Consider the following 24,770-nt stretch of genomic DNA (forward strand, 5'->3'; position numbering starts at 1 on the left):
GATTCGCCCAATTACCATTCAGTTGTAAAATGAATCGACCACGTATGGGGCTATTTGAAGGTAGAGGTGGAACGAATACGGCCGAATACAAGCGCCATTTCTTCCTTAGAACCTTTTAGGGCCTACTGAACGATTAGGGTAGGAGCCCCCGGCAAAAAAATCCAATATGTGGTGGGCGGGGGCGTCGTCCCAGAGCCCCCCCCCCCCCGCCTGAATAACAAAATAGACCTAGGGTCTAAGCTAAGGTGAAATATAACATTGATTTGTTGTTGTAGAAATGCAGACACTTTTTTTTTTTTTTTTTTTTTTTGAGTCCCAAAAAAATCTTAACGACTCAGCCAGCCGCTGAATAAAGGGGGGGGGGGGGGGGGGGGGGAGAAGAGGACACTTTTTTTTTTTTTGGTCTCGGAATTTGAAAAGTTACCTTTTTTAGGTCAGCCATTGGTAGACTATACTTTTTTTTTTCTTTTTTTTTTTTTTAATTAAAAAAAAAAAAAAAAAAAAAATCAAAAGGGGGGGGGGGGTTTCACAAAAACATATACAAAACATACACATAAAAAAAAAAAAATCGAGGGAGGGATTAACTCGAGGGGGGGGGGGTTGATGTGGAAGTATCTGTATTTGTCCCCAATTGAGTCTTGAAGAGATCATATAATTTGACGACACGGGCGACTACAAGTTGTACAACATCAAGGCATCAAGACACTTTCCTATGGATGCCATATGCAGTTCCTCTCTTTTCACGGGTAGACTCTGACTTTCTAACATGTAAGTGTGTAAGTGTCCCAAACAGGGGCGTATCCAAAGGGGGTATATCTAAAGGGGGTGTGGGGGTTGCAGTGGCGGATCCAGGGAAGGCCAGGCCCGCCCCCCCCCCTCGAGGAAAAAAAAAAAGTAAAAACACGTGATTTTTACCTTTTTTGGGGGGCCCTTGCGCTCAAGGGGGGGGGGGGGTGCAAATTTTTTAATTTTCGAGGACCCCCCCCAAACCGAAAAAAAATGCGCTCACTTCGGCCCCGGGTTTATAGGGTTAAATTTGTAGATATTGGGACATTTAATTTTGTCGGTAATTGCTGGCTAGTTTTGTCGGTAATCGTTGGCCTCTACACCCCCCCCCCCCCCCCCCAACTGAAAAAGGTCTAGCGACGCCCCTGGTCGGAATAAATCCATGCGTGTTACCAAAATGTCCGGTAAAGGGGTACTTTTCGTGCGACAAAGTCCGGCCCGAGAATTGTAAAAAAAAAGGGGTGTATTAACTTTTCATCCGGAGATTTCTTTAAAAAAGTGGTGTTTTTTTTTTTTTCTCTCTCTCGTCTCTTTGGACTCCTGAGAAATTATTCCGAAGTTAGGGGGGTACATTGAGCATTTTTCATGATTTAGGGGGGTCTCCAAGGCAGGAAAAGCCCGCAAAAAGCCCGCGAAAGGGGGTTCGGAAATGTTGGCAGTCCTCAGATAGGGGGTGCTTTCAAAAAGAGGGAACGAGCATAATGCGTACCCTAAATAACACTGAGTGGGGGGCCGGGGACCGGGCCTTTAGATGCTCAAAGTGGAACTTCTCCATGTGTAAAAGATCTGTGGATATTTGGGGTCATTTGTACCATGTGCTATCTGTAAACTCGATCCCTTATGATAATAAGCAACCAAAATTGCTGACGACTTCCTAACGATCAAGACAGTTCAATTAGATCAAGTTCAAATTGATTGATCATGCACAATTACATGGCATACACATCATTTCCCAGCTGTATCTTCAATTTATATAACATAGCATGTAGACCTACTATCAATTTATACAAAATACAAAATCAGGAATAAATACAACACACACTAGAACATCACAGATAGTTTTCGTTCCAAACTAATGCCTATAACATGCGGTGTTCCTCAGGGAAGCATTTTAGGCCCAATTCTATTTTCAAGTTATATAAATGATATGTGTATTAATTTGTATAAATGACTTCAAACCAGGCGCGTACGCAGGGGGGTGTTTGGGGGGTTAAACCCCCCCCCCCCCTTTGGTATTTTTATGTGTGTAAACCCCCCTAAAAAAATCTAAAACCCCCCCCCCTTTGGTTTTTTTTTTTTTTTTTTTAATTATTAAAAAAAAAAAATTACCCCCATGGCTGACCTAAGAAAGGTGACCTTACCCCCCCCCCCCCCCCCCAGCGAAGTAAAATGTCAAATTTTCAAATTTCGAGACAAAAAAAAAAAAAAAGTGTCCTCTTACCCCCCCCCCCCCCCCCCCCCCCCCCCCCCCCCCCCCCCCCCCCCCCCCCCCCCATCATACTAGGTCGAATCATTATATTCGATCCAACTTCGATCTTGTTACTGACGTACATGATTATAATACAAGAAATAGCCGATTCAACTTTAACTTACCAGAAAGAGGTAGTATTGGAAATTCGTTTTATTACAATGCCATAAAACATTGGAATTCCCTTCCCAATGGTGTAAAAGAAATAGGAAACTATGATCATTTTAAGAGGAAATTAAAGGAATACCTAATACTTGACAGTCAGAGAAGAGAAGTGAATGACATGTTATAATGATTGAAATTTTTATTCTTCTGTCGGTTCATACTTTTTCATGTTGTATATACTGTAGCGGACACGATTTCGCCACCTTGGCTTGACACGGAATATTTGTCAGGATGCCCCGTGTCGGCCAGGCGCTCTCCGTCCGTTTGGACAAAATATATGCCCGTAGCTTAATGGCTGGAGTTATTAACTGCTCACACGTATCTCAACAATCATTCGTCCATCGACTACAATCGGTCACCTAAACGTCTCGTTCACAGCATCAATCAATTGAGCATCCTTCGAACAATCAATTTCCCTTGTCAACACTTGTCACAGGTTCTCGTCCCTTGGTTTCACTGCTCCAAGAAATCAATCCAATCATGATGTGTAGGTTGAAAGTCTTTATTGCGATCCATTCAACAATTGGGTAAACTCAGTACAAGTACGGTGCAAACTATGTGAGACTTAGCTTAGAGACTTAGGCCAGGCCAACTATCAGGCCAACTATCAGGCCAACTATCAGGCCAGCCTCGGTGAGGCTGGCCTGTATCGGATACAGTGCAGTGGAAAGCCCTAGATGCACAACCTTGACCATCATAACAATTTCCCTGTACATAAACGTGTAAAAGAACAATTATGTCCTCGTTAGTAAAACAACACTTCAACACAATATTTCTGCTAATCCCATAAAATCTTCACATATAATCTTCAGTATAACCCCTTATTCCTGATTAGATCACTACTATACAAGTAATATCCCCAAAAGAAACATGATAATTGCACCAACATGATCAAAATATGTAATTTATGCTCATTTTCCTTCAGTTTGGTAATTGCTAAATCAACGATGCACCATATTGCTATAGCGCATGCTCGTACAACAGAAAATGCTTAACCTTCGTCCAATACTAAAACCCTGATTTGTTACAATACTTATGTTTTCGTACATTATAGAAATTCTACAAATTCATCATTATTTTCCTCTTCATCCTTCTCCTCTTTTTCTTCTTCTCCTTCTTCTTTTTCTTCTTGTACTTAATATCATTTCTATCATCAGTTTAATGTTGTTATTATTATTATTATCTTTAATAAGTAGTTCTTTTAATTTTCTTATCTGTCTGTAAATATTACTATTTTAACTTATTCATTTTATACATGTCTGTAAGGGACCCATGGAAATAAGCTCTCGAGCTTTCGTGGGTTATCCTGTTCAAGCTGACTTAGTTTTGATTTGTTATTATTGTATATTGTTGTATGTTGGAAGCTTGTCGAATAAAAATCAATCAATCAATCAATCGATCAACATGACTTACAACATGATATAGGCTTTGGTATCAGAAACATAATAACACAATTATTACTATTTAAGTGACAGTTACATTTTTGTCATCAAATCATACAAAATATAGAAAATATATATTATTCTTAAAATGCAAATTTACTATCTTGCTATAATCGAAGGATATTAGATGATGGTAGTTGCACAATATGAGGTGTACAGCTAGTTGCCCCCAAAAGGCCTATGAGGGGTCTCAGCTAGGAGGAGCATCTGCAGATCGGGTTGCATGTCATATATATATATATTATATATACTCCACCCGCTTCCTCAAAACATGTACCCTTAATATTGGCCTATACTATAGGCTATATGTATGTCAGAAATATCTCTGAGTCTGAGGTCAAGTCTCTCTCCCTACCCCCCCCCCCCCCCCCAATAAAAAGGGGGGGGGGTTGCGGCATTCGGCACCGTTTGCAGTAGGCGTAGCATTTTTATATAAAGGAAAACCAATTGGAGTACTCTTTTTTCTTTCTTCAATGGATCCGTCTATGGCACGTTTAGGGGAGAGAGGAGGGCTGGGCAAAGACGAATTCCCCAATACATTCCGAACCAAATTCAAGTTCTCGATCGTCTGTTATTCTTTCACACTGATTTCTCAGAAAGGGAGTGTGAGCCATCGAGTTCGTTGGTGTGAGCATAGGTGATTATGTGGTAAACACCTTGTATATCTAACTTCGCCCTAGAAAGACTCAGCTTAAGATCAAGAGGATTCGTACTTCTTATGTGCAAAACTTGAGATTAATTAACACAAACAGTGAAGCTACATATATAGACCCTATGCAATTAATCAATTTATAATATTAGGTTTAAACTAAAACTAAAGAATCAATAAAGAAACAAAGAATGTGGAGATGAGCTATAAATGAAGTTTGTAATAAAACAGGGGGGGGGGGGAGAGATAAATTGAAGCGTACATATACAGTCTGATTAGCGTACAGTCTGTGTGTAAATTTAAAAATATGGCGACTGTTCGGGACAGTGACACCAGTCTTTGGCTGCACAATAAACTCGGTGATAATGACGATCTTTGGTCTGGAATCACGAGTATAAGCACTCAACTTCATCAGGATGTTCTGAGGAATACACATGATTGCTTTCAAACCCTTAACCCAACTGTAAAACTCAAACTTTTGATGGCCATTCTTCACATGCCTCTGCGAAAAGTAGAAGAAGTGAGTATTGTGGTCCCATGTATTCACAAGATTGTGATGTTCAGATGTGTTGAATTGCATACAATTGAAATTGATGTGTTGTTGTTTGTTGATGTTGATCTCTCCTAACTGTTAACCGTTTACGGTTAGACTTCATGCATTGTTTCATAGGAGTGATATAATTGGAATAAATGACCGTAATAAGTCTTGTCATAAACCAATTCTGTTAATATAATTTATTATTTAGACTAGAGTCTAGACTCTAGATCTAGAATCTAGTCTAGACTTATTTTTGTAAACGTAATCCAAGCTAAATTTCAAGTATAAATTAAAAACCAAAGAAACAGCTGCTGAGTTTCCTTTGTGTGATCAGTTTTTTGCTAGGTGCTAGCAGTGTACATGTAGTCTAGCACTAGTTGGGAATCGTCTAGTTTCAGCTAATCAACTCAGCCAAACAAGATCGACTTTCAAACACATCAGACTTCTCTCAGTCAAACCGTGATCTATTTCTCTAATAATTTCTGCTTTTATTCAAATTAACTTGACGTCTCGGAGCTTGGGAACATGTCCATTTTGATTTAACTTATATGGTAGTCATATTTTGTTATGATCTTTTTTCCAGTGCAAAGAAGAGCTGAGTGGTATCCTCCATCAAGCCCTGGCAGATACAGATGAATGGGTTGTGACGGTAGCGGATATCCTGAGATCGTATCCCGACTCCGGGCAGCTCAATCTGGAGCTGGAGGAAAGTCATCCGTTCTTGGCAGAAGCTTTACATGAACTACGCAAAACCTGTGAGTTTCAGTCAAAGAGTGGCATGACATTATTGTGTTTGATTTCCTTTGTCAAGATCGTTTATAGGCAGTCGACTCAATGTAATTGGAATAGCACTAGTGTATGATTTTAATTTTTGTTTAATTGTTTTTGTTGCCGACTCCATAGGCAGCAAGCCAGGTCTGCGTTCAAAAACCCATGCGGGCAGGACCTTTATTTAACTGCGAGGTGCAGTTGAAGGTGCCGATTTGTGCTTGTAAACTTGTCACAAATAATAGTAACAATGTAGGTTTAAAAACTAATGCAGGGCTGTCGTTTAAAGCCGGTAACCGGTAAAACTTGCCGCCTATTCACTCGTTTCTTACCGGCTATAATTCCTATAATAAACCTTGCAAAAATCACAGAAAGTAGATCTAAATCAATGCTAATCAAAAATTTCCTTAATTTCGTCCAAGATATAATTAGTGCCGCACATACACGGCCGCAGTCGACGAAATCCCTTACGATCACGAACGCGACGTCGTCCGTACTTACCTAGACCTATCAATCTAACGTTACATCGCAGTTCTCCCCCCACAGCGCGGCAGCCAAGCCCACCCGTCCCTACCCCATTGCGATCCCGATGTGCACGCGAGAATACACACTGATCATAACAAAACTGAAGCTAGCTCGCTGTAACCAAACTATCCGTTGCCGATTTGATATTTGAAGATCACGGAAACCGGGGCCTATACACGTGCGTGCAATGTCTAGAGACAACGTACTTTAGATTCTGAGATGCGCAAATCGGCAACAGAGTTTTGAACTCGGCTGAGTTTAGGCCGGCCACGGCCGTCCCCGGCGGACCCCCGCAGCTAGCTCGCATGATATATGCAGGCTCGCGCTCCGCGAATATTCAAAACTAACTTCCGATCGCAGTTGAATAAAGTGTCTTCACTTTGTCAGGAAAACAGTGATATAACATTATAAAATGAACAGGAACTGAAGTAAATTCTTAAATGTATTCAATAATTTCATGTAAATTTTTTTTAATTAAATGAGAATTCATATGGGGAGCCAAATAAAAGTCACAAGTAAAAAAAAAATCAAAATCTAGCCTCTGCTGCCCATTATTTAAATACTGTACATGTATTCAACAAATCATGATGTAGAAAGATTGAGTATGGTGCATCATCTCAGTTTAATTAAAAATGACAAAGTAATGGTACAAAGTGATAAATAATTATCAACTTAATAACTTTTCTTATGAGTTATGATTGTTCATGTAATATTAAACATGAACAATATGTGTGTTTATTACAATATATGTGTAATACAAGGTAGGAAAGATAACTACAAATTTTCTTCTTAGGTATGCACCAGATTGCACGATTTCAAGTGGAAAATCCCAAAAGGTCCCTACCGTGGGAGGGGGGACACCCCCCTCCCACACCCTCCACCCTCCACCCCTCGGTCGCTTCGCTCCCTCGCAGTGATGGTACCTCCTATAAAATTCAAATTACCTCCTTCAAAAATAATTAACAAGACCCCTGCTAATGATGATGGATTATTCTTTAAGTCCAAACAGAAATCTGGCCATACAGGTAGTGTTGTTCTAGCTTCCGAGTGGTGAGTCAACACACCTCTATGACTGAGCTGGGAGACATTGCCAGCCAATCCAGGCACAGTGCAGGTGGAGGGGTATAAGACGCACCCCCGACTTTTGATTTTATTTGCGTCTTATACCCAGAGATTTACGGTACTTTCTCTTTTGGAGCACATATAACCAACTGTGATTTATCATGCTCTTTGTTAATGTTTGACTTACTTTACAGTGGCTACGACAGACACTAACTCGTTATTACCCATGGAATGTATGTATCTCAACAAGAATGCCCTCAATCAACTGGTTGGAATGCAGGCTCCGCCCGTCAAACATTTCACACTCAAGAGAAAACCAAAGTCTGCTGCTCTCAGAGCTGAACTGCTACAGAAATGTAAGAAAGTTTAACTTTGAATTAGGAGAAGTGTTCAATTTGCCTTTTTCTTTTTTCTTTTTTTTTTTGGGGGGGGGGGGGGGGGGGGGGAGGGCGTATTTCTGTGTGTGCTAAGGAATGCCATAAAGATTCTCATTGAATTAAGATTTACTCTACACCATTATACACATGCTTTGTCCACTTATGAATGGGTAAGTATAGAAAAGAAGAGCATGTATTTGCATGTTTTGAGCTATGTGTGTCTTGAAAATATATTAGAATGTGTAGGAAATAAATTTGTTTTCAGTAATATTAAAGCTTGTACATTTTTTTATTTTGTTAATTATTTCATATATTGATGTAGTAAATATCATAATATCTGCTAGGCTTCTGAGAAGAAGCAGAGCAGTAACTCTTAAAATCACCTTCAAGTTAACTTAACACAGCCTCCTAATTTCTTGCTCTCATATGATATATATGAATATGATAATAAGGGATTTGTTAGCAAGTATCCTATTGGCTGAAAAGATGTCACGTGCCACTCAATATTTTGTTATTTGTTTATGAGCATGCAATAAAATAACCTTTTTTGCATGGTAAAATTCGTACAAAAACTTAATTAGACTGAGCGTATCCATTTTTTGCATTGTCTGAGCACCGCGCATCTGACCCAAATTAAGAACTACTGTTACTATAATATGAAATGCTTATTTGCTACAGTGTTGATCAAATGACATCTCTTTGTAACTTGTTTATTATATCATTTCGGATATCATTTAATTTCTTCCCCAGCACTAGAAGCTCAGCAGCAGCAGAAGAAACCTATGACACCCACACACAGCAGTAAGATTAGAGGAGGATTCAGGGGTATTGATGATAGTAAGTCATGCTTAGTTTTAAGATCATCTGTTAAAGAGCCAATAAGGGTTGTTAAATGTATTTCAGATGCTATTAGTTAATGATTTATTCAGGCTCTTTGCAGATATACAGTCAAAACTGTCTATCGCGACCGCCCAAGGGAGACGCAAAAAGTGGTCTTTTGTAGACATGTTCCTTTAGTACATGTTTCAATGAGAAACCAGTTTCAAGGGAAACAAAAAATGTGGTCTTTGTAGATAGGTGGTCACTATTGAAAGCAGGTTTGACTGTATAAGTTTGTCAGTATACATGACATTATTATATCTAGTCATATGGATATTAAAAGAAAGATTAACCAAATTATAAAGTGTATAAATTAGCCTTGTTCATATGTGATATTGCAAAGCAATACAAACCACCTCAAAATACCAATGTGGCTGAAATGACACAAATTTAGTGTTCTTATTGTGTATTCATTTTGTTGTGTTTTATATTGTACAGCATAATAAGTAATGATAAGTAAGCATAGTGGTCTATGTTACACGCAACAGTGCAGTTACTTTTTGACAGCCCTCTGCTATTCATTCATACATAAAATGGGTTCAATATAAATTGGATTTTACTTGAAAGTCTTTCTTATTCTACATTCTTCTCTATGTGTATCCTCTATCTAGTTCCTTTGAAGAGTACTCCTAAGGCCAGTCCAAGCTTCCGAGCCTCTCAGTCTCCAGCCTTCAATCGAAGCCTTCCGCTGAATAGACAACACGGCAGACTGTCCCTCAACAGAGAGGGAGGCACCAAGGTAAGTTATCTTTCAACCAGGCCTGATATTTACCTGATTTAAATTGGTTTCCCAATTTTTGTGATTATTTTTTTCCCAGATTTTTTCCCCAGATTTTTTCCCAGATTTTTTTTCCAGATTTTTTTTTGTTTGTCCAGATTTTACTCAGATTTTCCCTATTTTTCCCAATTTTTTCCCTATTTTTCCGTATTTTTCCCTATTTTTCTCAATTTTCTTACTCTAAAGCGGGGAAAGTTGTTAAAAAGAGCAGGGACCTACATTTTTGAATGGCAAAAGTTAATAATTCCATGGAGTTGTATGCAGTTTAGATAGTGATTGTCCATTACTTTTCATTTCAATAAGGGGGGGGGGGGGGGGTCTGCAGCCAATCATTTTTTCCATAAGTGGATATTCCTTTGTTCAACTTCTGGGCCCCATTTCACAAACTTGTCATCAGTGACAAATGACAGTTTCTATGATAAGCCATTGAAATCCTTGCTTCTGATTGGTTATTAGCAGATTTGTCACTGATTTTTGTCATTTGTCATTGAATAAAGGCTTTGTGAAACACCCCACATATATATTTATGGCATGGAGGTGCTCCAATGAATTATGAATAGAAAGTCAAGATTTTTTTTTTTTTTTAATAAATATTTTGTTTATAGGAGGTCTGCTACATATCTTACTAAACTTTTGATTTTGCTCCTTACCTCCCAGTGATAAACTGTGTCTTCCATAGTATATATGTCCATGAGTAATATAGACAGTTAAGTAGATAATATCATTTAATTATTTCTATATTCCTTCCTTTTACAGCTTCTGGATATCAAGGAGCAACCCATTGGTGGAAGCTCTCGAGAAGCAAAGAGGAGAAAGAAACAAGCAGGTTTGTTAAAAGGAAAAATGATAACTCAAAAATTGACAGCAGTTACTTCAAATATCTTGCATTCCTATAATTGTAGTTGTAACTGTTGTATTATTACAATATTTTGACTATTGTAAGTTACAGGGTAATGTTGTAATCATGATGATGAAAATGCTCATGGTAATGATTGTGATGATAGTGGAAATAATGAGGATGATGACAGAAATCACTAAGATAGTAACAAGAATGATGATGATAAAGATGATGATGATGATGATGATGATGATGATGATAAAGATGATGATGATGATGATGATGATGATGATGATGATGATGATGGTGGTGATGATGATGATGATGATGATGATAAAGATGATGATGATGATGATGATGATGATGATGATGATGATGATGGTGATGATGATGATGATGATGATGATGATAAAGATGATGATGATGATGCTGATGATAAAGATGATGATGATGATGATGATGATGATAAAGATGATGATGATGATGATGATGATGATGATGATGATAAAGATGATGATGATGGTATTGATGATGATGATGATAAAGATGATGATGATGATGATGATGATGATGATAAAGATGATGGTATTGATGATGATGATGATAAAGATGATGATGATGATGATGATGGTATTGATGATGATGATGATGATGATGATGATGGTATTGATGATGATGATAAAGATGATGATGATGATGATGATGGTATTGATGATGATGATGATAAAGATGATGATGATGATGATGGTATTGATGATGATGATGATAAAGATGATGATGATGATGATGATGATGGTATTGATGATGATGATAAAGATGATGATGATGATGATGATGATGATGATAAAGATGATGATGATGATGATGATGATGATGATGATGGTATTGATGATGATGATGATAAAGATGATGATGATGATGGTGATGATGATGATGATGATGATGGTATTGATGATGATGATGATAAAGATGATGATGATGATGATGATGATGATGATAAAGATGATGATGATGATGATGATGATGATGATGATGGTATTGATGATGATGATGATAAAGATGATGATGATGATGATGGTGATGATGATGATGATAAAGATGATGATGATGATGATGATGATGATGATGATGATGGTATTGATGATGATGATGATGATGATGATGATGATGGTATTGATGATGATGGTATTGATGATGATGATGATGATGATGATGATGATGATGGTATTGATGATGATGATGATGAAGATGATGATGATGATAATGATAATGATGGTATTGATGATGATAATGATGATAATTATGATGATGATGATGATGATGATGATGATGATGATGATAATGATAATGATAATGATGGTATTGATGATGATAATGATGATAATTATGATGATGATGATGATGATGATGACGAGGAAGAGGAAGAGGAGGAGGAGGTTGATGATGATGATAATGATGATGATGATGATAATGATGGTATTGAAGATGATAATGATGATAATTATGATGATGATGATGATGATGAGGAAGAGGAAGAGGAGGAGGAGGTTGATGATGATGATGATGATAATGGTATTGATGATGATGATGATAATAATGATGATGATGATGATGATGATGATGATGATGATGATGACGATGGTGACGAGGAAGAGGAAGAGGAGGAGGAGGTTGAAGATGATGATGATAATGATTTATTGATCTTGTATTGTTTTCATGAACAGAACAAGAAGCAGCTGAACAAGCAAAGAAGGAGAAGGAAGCTGCAATGCAACAGACTCCAGACTATGCTGTTGCTCTCATGTCACCTGCTGTCAATGTAAGATCATCATACTCTCTTAAAAACAATTCTTTAATGGTTAGGTCATGTTTAGGTCATTACTTAGATTAACAGTCATTTCTATTTAGTGAATTTTGGGTAATAGTTCTTTTTTTTTTAGTTCTATGTTTTGAGAAAATAAAGTATACTTTCTTTCAATCATCTGGTTAAAAGTATGTTTTTCATGATTTCATTTCCTTTTGTTATGCTTCTCCTCTGTCCATAGTTTCTATCACCCAACTCTTCCCCTTCCATTCTCCTTTTTCCCTTTTTTTTTCTTCTTTTGTTTTCTTCTTTCTTTTTCTTCCGTCATCTTGTTCTTTCTTATCTATTGTTTCACATTTCTTGTATTCTATAAACACTGGCCCTGTCAGTAGCAGAATTATTGTTGGACTTGAGGGCCCTGGGTCCATATTCAATTCCATACTTAAGTTTGAAATATGAGTATTTTACTTAGTCTTTGGCTTAGATAAAATACTTAGCCATTTTTATGCCTCCGTTACGAAGTAGCCGGAGGCATTATGTTTTTTTCGGGTTGTCCGTCCGTCCGTACGTACGTACGTACGTCTGTACGTAGGTACGTCCCGTTCTTGTGATCGCGTTATCTGAAGAACCGATTGATGGATTCCTGCCAAACTTTAGTCATGTATGTATCTTGCAGAGCCGATGAACTGATTAGATTTTGGGGTCGCGAGGTCAAAGGTCAAAGGTCACAGGGCTCATTAGGTATGTAAAAACAGCTCGTGATCGCGTTATCTAAAGAACCGATTGATGGATTCCTGCCAAACTTTGGTTATGTATGTATCTTGCAGAGCCAATGAACTGATTAAATTTTGGGGTCATGAGGTTAAAGGTCAAAGGCCACAGTGCACATTATGTATGCAAAAACAGCTTGTGATCGCGTTATCTCAAGAACCGATTGATGGATTCCCGCCAAACTTAGGTCACGTATGTTACTTGCAGAGCCAATGAACTGATTAGATTTAGGAGTCATGAGGTCAAAGGTCAAAGGCCACAGCGCACATAATGTATGCAAAAACAGCTCGTGATCCCGTTATCTCAAGAACCGATTGATGGAATCCTGCCAAAATTAGGTCATGTATGTTACTTGCAGAGCCAATGAACTGATTAGATTTAGGAGTCATGAGGTCAAAGGTCAAAGGCCACAGCGCACATTATGTATGCAAAAACAGCTCGTGATCCCGTTATCTCAAGAACCGATTGATGGAGTCCTGCCAAAATTAGGTCATGTATGTTACATGAGTAGATTCTTGGTTCATAAGGTCAAAGGTCAAGGGCTTATTCTTTATATGAGAAATTGCTTGTTATCACGATATTCTGAGAACCTGTCAATGGATTACAATTGAAATTGAATTCGAAAAATTTCTTCTGTTTTGGTTTGTAAAATTGCTCTTTGACGGAGGCATCATTTTCGACTGCGCGCAGTCGAATTCCATCTAGTTGTTATTCAGTTCAAACTTTTGGCTAAGTATTTTACTCTAAATTTAAGATGGCTCCCTACCAGACTTACATGTATGTCATTTATTTGAAGGCCATAGATGTTGCATGGTGAAATTGTACAACTCTTAGAACCCAAATTCTTTTGGTTCTACCTTCATCTGAGATAATGAATTTTTGTTGTTGTTTATTTAAACAGAAGCCAGCAAATGTTCCCACAACTCAAGCACCAGCGACCCCTCAACCTGCTACCCCATGAAATAATATATTTTTGTTGTTGTTTATCTCCACAGAAGCCAGCAAATGTTCCCACAACTCAAGCACCAGCGACCCCTCAACCTGCTACCCCATCCTATGTACCGATAGTGGCGCTAGCGAAGCCTCCAACGCCTTCTCCTCTACTAGGAGCATTAGGTAATTCTCAATTCAGCTTTTAGATGCAATGATTTTAATATTGAATAAATCATTTCAAATCAATTTGAATCAATTCAAATCATATCATATCAAATTATATTGAATCAAAGTGTATATCTAATGAATCTACTTGTGGTTCTCTACGAAAATAAAGAAATTGACTTTTAAGGAATTGAAGAATGTTTCTCTAGGTTTTAAGAATACCGATTGTAATAAGATATACTTAATTATATTGGGAAGTAACATTATCGTAGCTTTTCAGTGTTAAATTTAACTCAAGTTTATGTGATAATGAAATAACCAAGTAGATTTAGTAGTTACTTTACCAATGAAACATTTCATATATATTTTTCTCTCTTCCTCTATTTACTTGTGCTGTCCTTGTCTCTGCTGTTTCCCCAATCACGAGCCTTAATCATTCTTTACGAAAGTTAGAGGCTGACAAACAAGGGGATTTTACAAATAAATCATGCTAGGACACATAGGGATGGGGAAAACTTTGGATGAACCCAAATATATATGTATTCTTTGTGATAATCCATAGGTCAACCATCGGGCACTGCTGCTGCCAGGGAGAACCTCTCACAACAGCTCCAACAGTCACTTCAGCAACAAACCCAGTTCCGCACTCCCGGTGCCGCCACCACCACCACCATCATCAGCCAGGCGCCAAGCACCGCCACTGCACCACCAAGCACCAACCCTACACCGCCTGCACCTGCTACCACCACCAGCGTCACTGAGAACCCATATGGAGCACCAAGCACCCTCACAGCACCCAGTACCAGCCTCGCTACCGCACCACAAGCACCGACACCATTACAGGCTGCACCCTCTGCCACCAAGCCGGTACCAGCTGCTTCAGACGGTGTACTTCCTGCGCCCACAATGCAGCCTCCTGTACCAGCTCAACCTCCCACTGGGCAGAAGAAGAACCTCTCTCTAACAGTAAGTGTGTTAATAATAATAGTGGGTTCTTGTATGGCACTCATGTCTGTCAGACTTGACACTCCTGGTGCTCCCGATTATTACCCTGGCTTTAGCACGGTTGCCATACGGTGCTCTAGCATTTCAAGGAATTAATTCCTGCCAGTTACCTATTTACATCACCTGGGTTGAGTGTGGCAAATTTAGATCAATGTCTTGCCAAAGGACATGATTAGTGCCGTGGCCGGACTCGAACCGCGGACCTTGTGATCGACAGTCCGGTGACATATCCACTCGACCACGACACCTCTATATGCTATTTAGGCTTCGTGAGGTCAAGAGAGATGTACTTAGCTGGAAGTTCAAGAAGTAGACAGTGTACACAAATTTGTTAAACTTAACAAAACATTGATCTAAAATACACAAGGTTGATTTAGCCTCCTAAAAATGCTGATGATGTGGTTAAGATTATGACTCTGATCTTTTTGCCATGATACTACTGCCCTTTGGGGATGCATTTATCTAGTCCCTTGGCATAGGCCTGAAAGTTGTATGTTACTTACATCTAGTATTGCCTACCTTTTATGCCAGAAAAAACAAAATATCATTTACTATCTTTGAGATGGTTTATTTGTACCTATTATTTATTTATTTGCCTTGCTTTATTACCGCACAGAAAGAGCAAATGCGAGCTGCTCAGGAGATGTTCAGGCAATCCAACAAAGTCACCAGGCCAGAGAAAGCTCTTATTCTCGGATTCATGGCCGGAGCAAGAGGTAAGTACATTTATAGTAGAGTGTATTTACTATTAAAGCCACACTGTACTAGAAGCACTACTGCAAAATCTAGCACCTTTAGCGCCATCTCAGGTCAGCTGTAGCAGTATAGTCCCGCATACCTGCCAACCACTCCGATTTAGGCGGAGTTACTCCGCTTTTTTCATACCCACTCCGAATTCCGATTGCATGCCTCAAAACTCCGATTTTTTGTAATTTTAAAATATTTTTAAAACAAACGACTGTTGCATAAGACTAAAGCATAACACAGCACTGATAACCAGATCACGCCTTACGGGGAAACGATAAACAAAAGTACTTTATATAGCGAATGCCGCCTTATCACATAGCCTCCGCACACAGCGCTGCATGTCGCACGCATTCACTCATAGGTTCACTGAATTTGACTACACTGGATAGACACTTTCGCGCACATGGTCCCGTCCGCCGCCATCTTGTTTAATTCCAAAACAACACGGCCGCTACGTATGCTACGTGCGTTCGTGCCTTTTGAGGGGAGCATGGGGGTAGATGATCGTGCGCATGGCGCCCGCAATATAGTAGCGAAGACTTCGGTGATTCAGCGGGCGCATTGCAAGTGCAGTGCGGTATACGGTGTGTTGTTGTTCATGAACGCCGGGCCTAGCGGCCTGGGCTGTATGGTGTGTCTGTGGTACTGGTGAGTGTACGTGTGCGTGTGTAGAATACGAGCTCTGCCATTTGACTGGATTCGAATTTGCCATTCGACGCTTGAACGAGGTGTTTTCTTCCTGAATATTATCAAGGATTCACTCAAAAGAGCGAGTACCCGAGAAGGAGATCCTTTGACTGGAAACAGATTTTTAAAAACGTTTTTATGCACATCTTTATTTTGGACTTGAATATGGTAGGTTCGAAATGCAGTAAGACTGAGTGATTGGGTGTTTGTGTACGTTTTGCGCGAAAATTATGCTGCGGTGTCTTGCGTTACGGAAAGACCCCCATTTGTTACGGACAAATATGGTAAATGTTACTGACAGCCATCCTATAGGGTTGGCATCTCTGCCCCCCCCCCCCAATCTACGGGCTACTACCCCAATCCTTCGGTGGTTCGCGACCTCGTAGTCCATCCAGAAAAATTTACTCCTAATTTCTCTTGTCTCAGGTTGGCAGGTATGGTCCCGTAACTCGCTGCACTGTTGGTTCTCGCATCGAGTCCTCTGTCTGCAAAGCAGGTATTAGGTATTGGGTTACGCACTGTTGGCAAATTGACCATGAGATGGTAAACAGTACTCTAGGGTGAAAGTTCATCACTTCAGCATTGCTTTAAATACCATAATACCATACTGCAAAATGAAGCTAAAGGAATGTTCGAGAACCAAACTAATGATAAAATGCCCCAAAATATTGGATTTATGGACAATTGGAATCTGTGTTTTAATTAGTCAGAAAGCCCTTCTTTCCATGTTTACATTGTAAGAATTCTCCTACATGTGTACTTAGAACAACTGCATTTAGTAAAACATTATTCTATATTGTTGTCAAGTATGGTGTAATCTTTAAAAAGGCCATACTCATTTTCATTTGCCTTCATCCAATTTTGTTCACATTTATGATTCTGACTTGTGAATTTATATAATATGGAATTTATTAATTGTAAAACGCCTATTGATGTATTTTTGTTATTTCCTTGTGGAAATGAAGAAGCAATACAAGTTTTTAATATTAAAAAAAGAAAAAAATTATGGTGTTCTTGTTCCTCATATGTGACCTTTGTGACTCATTCTCGCTTTCCTTGATCCCTCTACAGAGAATCCTTGTCCCCAGCAGGGTAGCATCGTTACGATCAGACTGAGTGAAGACGTAGAGGTCGTCCGTAGCAATGAGACCAAGGAGGAGACTACCATGTCCGTTGATACCTTCTTTGAGATGAACTATACCACTGGAGAATGGTGGCGCTACAAGAAGTACAAGCCGATCGCATCATGAGGAGAAGAGCCGACATGAACAGTTATTTTAAATCTCTCCCGAAAGAAAGAACTGTTGGTTGTAATCCAAGTGTTAGAGATGGACGTAGTATGCAGAAATGAATGGTAAACATGCTATGTGGAAGCGTCATGGTGTAGTGGTTCTGGTTCTAGTTTTTCAATCATAAGGTCGTGAGTTCAAATCTCACACCAGGACGTTAATTTCCTTCAGCAAGAATTCATCCACATTGTGCTGCACTCCACCCAGGTGAAATGAATGGGGTCCTGGTAGGAATTTATTCCTTAAAACGCAGAGCGAGTGACAGCTGCTCTGCTACAGCCAGGGTAATTATGCTGCATTATTGTAGAGCGCAGAGACTTCTGATAAAGTAAGTGTTAGGCACTATATAAGCACATATAATTATTATAAGAATCCTTGAAGCACGTGGCATTGGACCTGTCAGCTACAGCTTTCCAGGGAGTGACTTTGTCAGGAGACTGTTCCTGGTCCATGTACAGTCATAATGGGTCTGAAATAAACATTGTATCCACTCCTTTAAAGCCCCTCTGCACTAGTTTGGCCAGGAGGGATTAGACCTCCCTGCGTGGGCACTGGCAGGTGTTAATCTCATCAATTCAGCTCTCAATTAATATAAGAGAAAGGGGATCATAGGGGATCAACAGGTACCGCTTAGGCATTGTTAGCTATATAAAGGACGCAAGTAGCTACAAGTAGTGCAGTTCTGCTTTGAGGAGAATAGAACCCAATGAACAGCTGATAATGTACAGTAGAAAAGTCAGCCTATTCCAAAATATTCTTTGGTTACTTAGTAAAGACAACACTTTCCTTCAAAGGGAAATCCAACCATAACAGCAAACTAAACTAGTAGAAAGCAAAAAAATCAAACAGCATACTGGTGAAACTGAGGAAGAAATCAGACAGAAATTAAGAAAGTTATGAATTTTTGAAAGTTGTAATCACTTTACATATTGGGACTTAGAATTGATTGAATCAGTATTGTCACCATGATGTAGTACTGGACAACTTTCCCCTTTCTCCCAAATGTATGACTTGGGAGGGTGTTCTCTGTCTAGAGGACTTATAATAGTTTATTATCCATAATATATTTAGAGTAGTGCCCTAAGGGGGAAGACACTTTGGAGAAAAACAGAAATTGATTATATTTTTGTTCATGACAAACGAGAGAGTTGTCCATGAATATGTCACAAACTTATTGCAAACTTTCACCATTTTGTTTCTTTGATTTTTCTGCTTTCATACAAATGAACTAGTTCCAAACGTTGGATTGCGCTGTAACATTTCCATTTCATTCCATTGTGGTGGCCATTTTGATGAAACAGAGATGTCAGAATGGCATGTACCCATTGACATATGTATAATGGATACAGTGTTGCATAATGAGTGGTCATGGTAATCTGAAGCCACTGGTGTAATAAATGGTAGCCATCTTGTGACCTCGGCATCACACACAGGTGATAATTGTGAACTATTCCTTGGAAATCGTTTTCAAGTTTTTGTTTTTAATAATTTCTTGAAAGCTAGGAAGAAACACATATTTATACACTGAATATAGCTATTCTGAAGAAAAGGGATATAATTTACCTCACATGGACTGAAATATTCATTTGAATTCCATCAAGATTCATGGACGAGCATGTTATAACCTCTGAATCAGTATTGCCATGCTCTTAGCATAGGAGAGAAATGATAGTACAATAATTGTGTACAGGGCAGAGATGAGGAATATTCATTTGGTAGTAGAAACAGCACCCACAATGTGTACAGGTGTTCATGTATAATAATACATTGACTATGAAGACAATCAATCAATTGGAAAAAAATTATGGCGCTATATCAGCAACAATTACTATCATATAATCTATATCCCCCCCAAAAAAGAAAATGTGTGCTACATGTACAGAGTTGAGTGAGTGCACAACATCTCTCAGATGGGTTCTATGCATGTTCTATGATTATATTGAAATACAATATTGATGATGAACATTATGATGTAGATAGAATGGACCTGGCCCTCCATGCACAGACCCTCTTTATTTGCCATATCACATACAAAAAATAGGGTCTGAACTATCTAGAAAGTAGACTAACTTTTACATGCTCCCCGTACTCTGGCTGTACTTGGCAGAACTTGGCAGAAACGTTATCATGCTTCTTCAAGCGCGGGGCAGGTCACAAGGAATTTTCATATATAAAAAAAGAATAGGTTGTAATACAATCGAAGGGGAAGACTAGAAAATGTTGAATAGTGTCTATAAAATGACCTTTTTTTCTTCTAGAGAGAAAGAAATAAACTTTCACTCCATGTATTCACTGTTTGTATTGCATTTTCTGTCAAGACACATTTTAAAATGTGAAAAGTACATGCACTTCTATACAAATATGATGAAAATAAATATTGATATATCTCAAAAGGCCAACTTAAGTAGATGACATACATGTTCTTGTTAAACGTAGGGCTGCAGTTTTGATGAATGTTGTCTAAAATGTCTTCCCCCCCCCCCCAAAAAAAAAAAAACAATATTGGTGTCTCAAACTCTGTGTATTGATGTAGTGGTGCTTGTCTTTAAAAGCTGTCAAGAATATTGTAAATAAAATCTCAACATGAATTCACATTTATTGTTTGCTGTACACCTTGCAGTTGTAACGAAATTCATCTTGAAGAATTAAAGCCTCGGTCACAAATGCCATTACGAACTGCTACGAACGCAGTACGAACGATTTTCAGACAATGGAAAAACGGGGAGATTCGTACGAACCTTTGTGACCATAGCTTTACTTGTTATAGTGATATCATTATTCAATGTAATTCACTTCTCATCATTTTCTTATTTCAATCCCACATATTTTTATCACAGTATACCTGATAATGAAACATATTTACTTGTTACAAAATTATTGTGATATATATATATATATATATATATATAGTTATATAATCATAAGCATATCAAGTATCACAACATATATAGAGTTAATATTGACTAAAAATTAAACTGCTGTGGAAGGAAGGGGGAAGCAATGTAGGAGGTTGGATAGAGAGGGGGAGGGTGAATTGTTGAATTGAGAATTTACAATGATTCAACCATAAATTTTGACAACATTCACAGAGATCAACAGTTCAATGATAATTGTACTAGATTTTAATACATATTCATGCAAATGATTATGGAAAGGGAATTTCAAATATTACAAGAACGTCTTTAAGAAGATTTCATGAGTACAATCTAGGTTGAATAACCTTGTTATTTTACTGGGGTTTAATGGTTAATAATCACTGTCTGTGAAAATACACAATCACACGGCAGAACACAAAACTGTAGTGTCCCTTTATAGAACTGGTCGTAATAGCGCCCCCTCTATTTAAAGATGATGTTCATTCACAAGCCTATCATCGCATCGCATACACACTATACATCAACGGATCAACGCCTCCAGACTATTGGGGATAGGTTTGAAGACTTCTAAAGAGGGGGGTATGATCGATGATATCAGAGACTCAATGAGTAGGCGTGTCTTGATTGAAGAGAAGATTAGATAGAAGACATAGTCATCCTCTCCATTTCGGGTGATTTTTAATTTGAGAAATGATGGTTTAAGGAAGTAGTGGGATTTTTTTAACGTTTTATAATTGTTACCATTTTTTCTGATGGAGTACATTTCACTTGAAAAGGTGCAAGAAAATTAGAGAGAGAGAGAGAGAGAGAGAGAGAGAGAGAGAGAGAGAGGAAGAGAGAGAGAGATGAAGCGGGAGAGAGAGAGAGATAAGAGAGAGAGAAGATATAGAGAGTACGTAAGTGAGAGAGAGGGAGAAAGAGAGAGTGACAGGAAGACAGAGCAAGAGTAGAAAAAGAGGGAGAGTAACAGACATAGACAATAAAACAGGTCGGAAACATTTTACAGTATTATGTATAAGATGGTCATATCATTTTGGCTACTTAATCTCTTAGTTTTCTTCTCTATCCCTCAACCCTTCCACCCTTTATGTGTCTTCTTTTGACTCTCCTCTTTCAATATCTCTCTTTCTCTTTCCCTTTCTCTCTTCTTAGGTCCTCTTTCGTTCTCTCTCTTTCTCTCTCAATTTCTCTTTCTATCCACCTCTCTCCTCTTCATCTCTATTTCTTTCCCTCCTTCTGTTTCTCTTTGCCCCTTCCCCCTCTCTTTCTATCCGTACCTATATTTTCCAACCCTACAGCAAGCATTAAGACCCCAATATAAGACCCGATATGAAATTACAGAGGAAGAACAAAGTAAAAAGAAAGTCAAAGGTAAGCCACAGAGAAGGGACAGCTAGGGGGTGAGAGAGAGAGAGAGCATAGAGAAAAAAGAGAGAGAGAGAGAGAGAGAGAGAGAGAGAGAAGAGAGAGAGAGAGAGAGAGAGAGAGAGAGAGAGAAGGGGGGGGGTCAAGTGGCAGTGACAGTGACAGAACTTGAGAGCCATAGATGTATGATGTCATTTCATTTTGTCCTTATCCGTGTAATTGTTTTTAATCGATTGATACTCCTCGACAAAAAAATTGATAGATCAAATTCTTACTAGTTTCCTCAGAACTTCGTTACAATTTTCTGAGAAGACGTAGTATTTTCCCTAGAAAGAGTATATAAGCGGTACATGTAGTTCCACCTCCCACACTTTTATTTACAGACACGTATTCGGATGACAACAACGGTACAACCAATTTTACGCCTTAGAATAGTACTGTCTAACCCTATCCAAGTTATGACAAATAACAAGACTGGAAAATTAACAAATTTCCATGCTTTTTCTTGACTTCACCCATCCGGCCAGTAGAGAGTTTGTTAACGACTGTAGGAGACGCAATTGAATTTCGTTTTTACATCAGGAACCACGTGACATTTGCTTCACGTTCATCGCTTCTGAAATGAGATGGATTCAAATTCAAGAAAGATTTAAGATATGTCATTTAACCATAGCCATAAAACATACAAACAATTATACAAAAATACAGTATAGAATAGGGAAAGGATCAGAAGAAGAGCAAATGCATGTGAGGAATGGCCCTAAAAGAGAAAGAGAGAGAGAGAGAGAGAGAGAGAGAAATTGGAGAGAGAGAGAGAAGATTTGTTACGTCAGAAGTATTAAGAAGGAACTTTGTAGTGGCGTAGCTACAGAGGGGTACGGGGGCACTCGCACCGGCATCCCCTTCCTTCAGAAAAAGAGGGGATAAAGAAAGAAAAAAAGGGGAGGGGAGGAGGAAGTATTGTAAAAAGAAGGTGATAGGACCCTACATTACCCACCTCATTGGAGGCTCTGTAAATCCGAGCTTGCACCCATTAAGCAATACTATCTGATGCCCCTTCCCCCTCAATACATATGGGCCCACGCTAGGCCATAAATATCACCTGGCCAGCTTGTATATACCCTTTTTGCATTGGCCAAACAAGTTTACATAATCATGCATTATTAACGTTCCCAAAAGATCTCTTGGAGGACTGACATTTTAGGTCACAACTTTTGTCGTCTTGGGGCGTTCTTTTTAGGTTTTCAAGGAAAGAGTGATAATTAACCTTCTTAAACAGGTTATTTCGTAAGGTTAAAATCATGTGCGCTACACGTTTGTGTTCTCTTTCATAGAACGAACAGAAAGTGGGTGGATGATCAACACAATCAATTATAGATTTCATCTCGAGCGTAATAATGTAAAAAAAACATGGATTCAATGAAAATCACCACTGCCCTGTCTGCTGATAGTTAAGAGGATTTTATTTTCAGGTAACCACGCAGTGTATTAACGTAAAATACCTCCTTCTATCCATAGGCACAATTTAATTAGGGGCTGACGATATCTTGTACCGGAATCTTTACTCTCCACATTGTAGTTTGCGAGGGAGCAAAGCGAGCAAGCAAACACATGCTTTATCATGGCGATGGTATCCATTGATGGTGACCTTTTTTAAAAAAAAAACCTTTAAACGTTTAATGCAACCTTGTCATCCAGTTTCAACAGAGAAATTTTAAACAGAAGAGGAGATCGCCTCGATGTCAAAATACGAAGTGACTCGCTGCCTGAATGTATTTTTTCTCGAAATTCTCCGGACTGCAGCCCCAGCCCCAAGCTAAAACGGGTAAGTTTCTTTCATTTTTTTTGTATAGAATTTGTTTCTGAGATCAGTCGCGAAGGTTTGAAACAAGAGAGAAGGTGACAAGAAGAAGCTAGGTCATGTCACGTAAATATTTAGTCACACGACACCTCTGATCGTTGTTGATCGATAGTCTCCATTCATTGACTTATTATGGCGGGCTTTTCTCATTATAGTTCACATATGACCCTGTTACACGATGGTCGCGTGTGGTGATCAATGACGCAGATACAGGAGACACGGGGTACATGGTTAAACATGGTGAGAAAATAGAAGAAACGGAGGGAGAGAGAGAGAGGAGGGGAGATAAAATGAAAGGGAGGATGGGAATAGAAAAGACTAGAAAACAGGATCCCCTCCTGCCAGTGGCGTACCTGGGGTACTCCGTCAGGGGGGGCAAGCGACCGAAACAAACAAAAAAGGCGATGCTAATTTTCACTTCTGGCGAGCGAGCGAGCAAAAAAAAATCTTTAAGTAACGTTTGGTATATAAACTGGTATTGTTGCAAGTTGGGGGTGGGAACATTCACTTGTTAGCGACGTTAATTCCATTTTTTTGCAAAGGAGCGTAGCGAGCAAGAAAAAAATCACTTCTTTTTTAATAATTGCCACTTAAACTTGGTTCAATTGTCCCATGCAGGGCTCGGGAACAATATTGTGTTTAGGGTGATTTTATACCCATTTTAGCTAGCTAGCCAAAATACATCTTTCTCTCAATGAATTGCTATATAAAATTTGTTTCATTGTTGCAGGTCGGGGGCGGGCACGATCGTGTTTAAGGCAATGTCAATCCCATTTTGGCGGGCAGGCAACCCCCTAACTTTCTCTTTTTAATGATATTGTAGCAGGTTAGTGGTGGGCACATAATTCCACGAGCTCGCGAGCATAGCGAGCGAGCGAAAAAAAATCACTTCTCTTTTATAGGGAAAATATGGTACATAAAACTTGGGTTCATTGTTCCATGTCAGGGAAGTGATTATTAAAAGCGGTGTTATTTCTATTTTGGCGAGCGAG

The 24,770-nt window shown here is 38.8% G+C and overlaps 1 protein-coding gene across 1 annotated transcript; it reads left to right on the top strand.

The window, feature by feature from the left end:
- The first annotated feature begins 4,792 nt into the window (after nt 1–4,792).
- On the top strand, nt 4,793–18,672 carry LOC582446 (negative elongation factor A). Its single transcript, XM_030985307.1, has 11 exons — nt 4,793–5,030; nt 5,632–5,803; nt 7,598–7,759; nt 8,531–8,617; nt 9,271–9,398; nt 10,194–10,263; nt 12,000–12,094; nt 13,846–13,966; nt 14,511–14,914; nt 15,570–15,669; nt 17,459–18,672. Exons 1-11 carry the CDS (start codon nt 4,818–4,820, stop codon nt 17,635–17,637), a joined length of 1,731 nt encoding a protein of 576 aa, XP_030841167.1. The 5' UTR covers nt 4,793–4,817; the 3' UTR covers nt 17,638–18,672.
- Nucleotides 18,673–24,770: the final 6,098 nt, after the last annotated feature.

Source organism: Strongylocentrotus purpuratus, unplaced genomic scaffold (assembly GCF_000002235.5).
Source record: "Strongylocentrotus purpuratus isolate Spur 01 unplaced genomic scaffold, Spur_5.0 spur5_scaffold_15, whole genome shotgun sequence".
NCBI lineage: Eukaryota > Metazoa > Echinodermata > Echinoidea > Camarodonta > Strongylocentrotidae > Strongylocentrotus > Strongylocentrotus purpuratus.

Excerpts from the sequence above, each read along its gene's own strand:
- LOC582446 (XM_030985307.1), top strand. The coding sequence starts at position 4,818 with ATGGCGACTGTTCGGGACAGTGACACCAGTCTTTGGCTGCACAATAAA. Across the intron at positions 12,095-13,845 it reads TCATGTCACCTGCTGTCAAT|AAGCCAGCAAATGTTCCCAC; the intron begins GTAAGATCATCA and ends TTATCTCCACAG. Across the intron at positions 13,967-14,510 it reads TCCTCTACTAGGAGCATTAG|GTCAACCATCGGGCACTGCT; the intron begins GTAATTCTCAAT and ends GATAATCCATAG.